We start from the raw sequence: 2,894 nt of genomic DNA on the forward strand, positions 1-2,894 counted from the left end.
TGTGATGGAAGTCAAGCATTCTTTTTGTTGCTGGCGCTGCTTAAAGAATTTTTAGGACTATACATATGTAAGTAAATATAAGAAGAAATATCAAATATGCGTATGTAACGTCAGAATATGAAGGTGCTACAAGCACACACATATAAGTATAGAAACATATAAATCAAACAACCAACCAACGAATCAACAAAAAAAAAAAGCACCCACGGTAACCATCATATTCTATCTCATCACCTTGAGTCATTCACTGCACACCTTCCCATTTCCTATTCCTCTCCTTTTTTAAAAAAAAATAATACAATAAATAAGTAATTCCTCCTTTACCCTGCCCTTTTCCCACGCACACACAAGAAATGAGCATGAGAATTCATCCGTGAGTGGCATGACGTCCTCAAACACCGAACGCTCACCCTCTAAATTCGTATAGATTAGGAGGGGAAGGGAAGGGAAGGGAAGGGAATGAAATATCGGAGCAAAACAAAACAAAACAAAACCAACAAACACAAGTCGGGGACAGCAGGAGGAGGGTAAAATGACTTTCTTTTCATAAGTAAAACCATACGAAACCCACCGCAGTCCTTTACCATACGTTCCATCAACTCACTTTTCCGTAGAATCCCTATTTCCTCTACTCCTCTTAACCATCTCATTCCACCGACAGAATCATATACTTGTAGCCATATGCTCATATTTCCTTCCTTTTGTTTCATTTAACCTCTCCTTTCCTTTTTTCCCCCAATTATTCATTCGATTTATTTTACTTTTGACCCCCGTTCCTTTAAACACATACACACACACACGGGCAAATTTTTCCTTTCTTTTCGCACCACCCCTACCTTCATATTTTTGTCAGTTGCTGCTTATCTGTTTCTTATTTACGTTCCCCTCCACCCTTTTTTCTTTTGTTTCTCTTCGTTTAAGTTTTTATTTCCCATTTACCCGATGAGTCTTTATTTGATAGCTTTGAATTTTTGCACCGTCACCTCCAACAACTTTCTCTTCACTTTATTCCATCGCACGCAATATATACCTCTCGGCCTTCGTATTATATCATATTTCTAGCATCCCTTCACGTAATACGGCCGCCGCAGCATCAGCTAAGCAGGCCGAGGAAATCCCATTAAAGCTGCTCTTCCCTGAGACAAAACGAAATTTTAAAAAAACGTACAAACGCATACATGCACGTGCTTATACCCACTCTTGCAGCTTTCCTCCTCCTCCTCCTCCTTCCTTTCCTTTTTCTTGTTCGTTATTTTTGTTTTGTTTTGTTTATTTCATTTTCCTATTATTATTATTATTTTCTTTTTTTCGCAGACGCCCTTTTAACAACTGAATTTGATCACTCAACGGAACCCACATATTTGTCGAACTGCTCCGCACCACATTCCTCCTCGCCCCGCTCAATTGTTTGTTGCGCTGACCGCCACTCTCCAGCGATATCAACAGTTGGAAGAGATGCAGCAGCGGCGGGTTGTTGCGCAGAATGTTGTTGTTGTTGTGGCCTAGGTGCTGTCCGGGGGTGGTTTTTGTGAAATGCCACACTCTCATCATACACCGCCCACTTTACCTCCTGAATTGTTTTATGTTGTGTTTCATCAAAGTTAAAGTGCTGGATACTAACCTGTACATCGGATTCCTCGTACAGATCCCTAAGGAAGGGATGTTTTAATGCTTCAGCGACAGTTATGCGCTTGTCTGGATGGAACACCAACATCCGCCGCAATAAGTCCAGCGCCTCTGGACTCGCTCTGGGATATACGGAGGCCCAATCGGGTGCAGGACGAAATGACTTCTTTTTTAAATACTTCTGCGCCGCAGTGGACCCGATGGAATTTATATCCTCTTCAGATGGAGTTCCGATAACATCAATGATTTTGTCCAGTTGGTTCACACGGTCTTTTCCCTGAAACAGGGGTCGGGCGCCCAGCAACTCACCAAGAATACTTCCAACTCCCCACACATCAATTTGTGCGGAATACCTCTTATCTTCCATCACCAGCTCCGGTGCACGGTACCAACGCATGGTAACATAATCTGTCATGTGCTCCCCTTGATCACTCTCCTCTTTGGAAAGTCCGAAGTCGCATATCTTCAAATCACAATTTTTATTGACTAAAATGTTGGCCGGGGTGATGTCTCGATGAATAACACCTGAAGAATGGATGAAGTTTAGGGCATGTAAGATTTGATAAATGAAATATTGTATGTGACCTTCCGTGAGACTTTGGCCAGTTCGGAGCACTTGCTTCAGGTCGGTCTCCATTACATCCATGACAATATAAAAGTAATCATAGTTGTCGCGGTCGGCCGGGGTGATGAGGTTACGGAGTCCAATGATATTATCGTGGTGAAAGTGTGCCAACAGCTTGATTTCGCGAAGAATACGTTTTGCAAGGATTATTTCCTCGAATATTTCCTTATTGACGCGTTTAATGGCCACTAGGTCGTTTGTTGTGGTATCCCTCGCGCGGATGACGACACCATAGGATCCCGCACCAATTATCTTTTCAAGTTTGTAACGGTCGTCCAACTGGTTGATCTCATCCTGCATCTCTGCAAGGTTCCTCGAACTACGGTTCATGATTAATAATTAAAGCGTAATCCTATCCCTGTGAAATGCATGCAAAAACAAAGAAAAATAGTAATTTGTAAAGGAAGAAAGAGGAGAAGGAGAATTAAGAAAAGTAAAGAAAAAAAGAAAAAAAAAGAGAGAGAACTCAGTTATGCATATTTGATTGAATTAATGTGAAAGACTCGTCGGAAAAGAAACAATCATAAGACCGTCCGTTTCCGCCACTCTATCTTTCTTCCTCTCTGTTCCTTTCACCTCACGCGTTGTTCCATCATGGACTTACAACTCAGGTGGAGAAATATTTTTTACAAAAAAAAAAAAA

General features: G+C 41.5%; 1 protein-coding gene across 1 annotated transcript; it reads right to left on the reverse strand.

The window, feature by feature from the left end:
• Positions 1-1,339: 1,339 nt before the first annotated feature.
• On the reverse strand, positions 1,340-2,581 carry TEOVI_000137900 (mitogen-activated protein kinase 11, putative; the record flags this gene model as incomplete). The annotated part of the gene is made up of 1 exon (XM_067224613.1): positions 1,340-2,581. One exon carries the CDS (start codon positions 2,579-2,581, stop codon positions 1,340-1,342), a length of 1,242 nt encoding a protein of 413 aa, XP_067080714.1.
• Positions 2,582-2,894: the final 313 nt, after the last annotated feature.

Source organism: Trypanosoma equiperdum (genome assembly GCF_001457755.1).
Source record: "Trypanosoma equiperdum strain OVI genome assembly, contig: ctg_355, whole genome shotgun sequence".
NCBI lineage: Eukaryota > Euglenozoa > Kinetoplastea > Trypanosomatida > Trypanosomatidae > Trypanosoma > Trypanosoma equiperdum.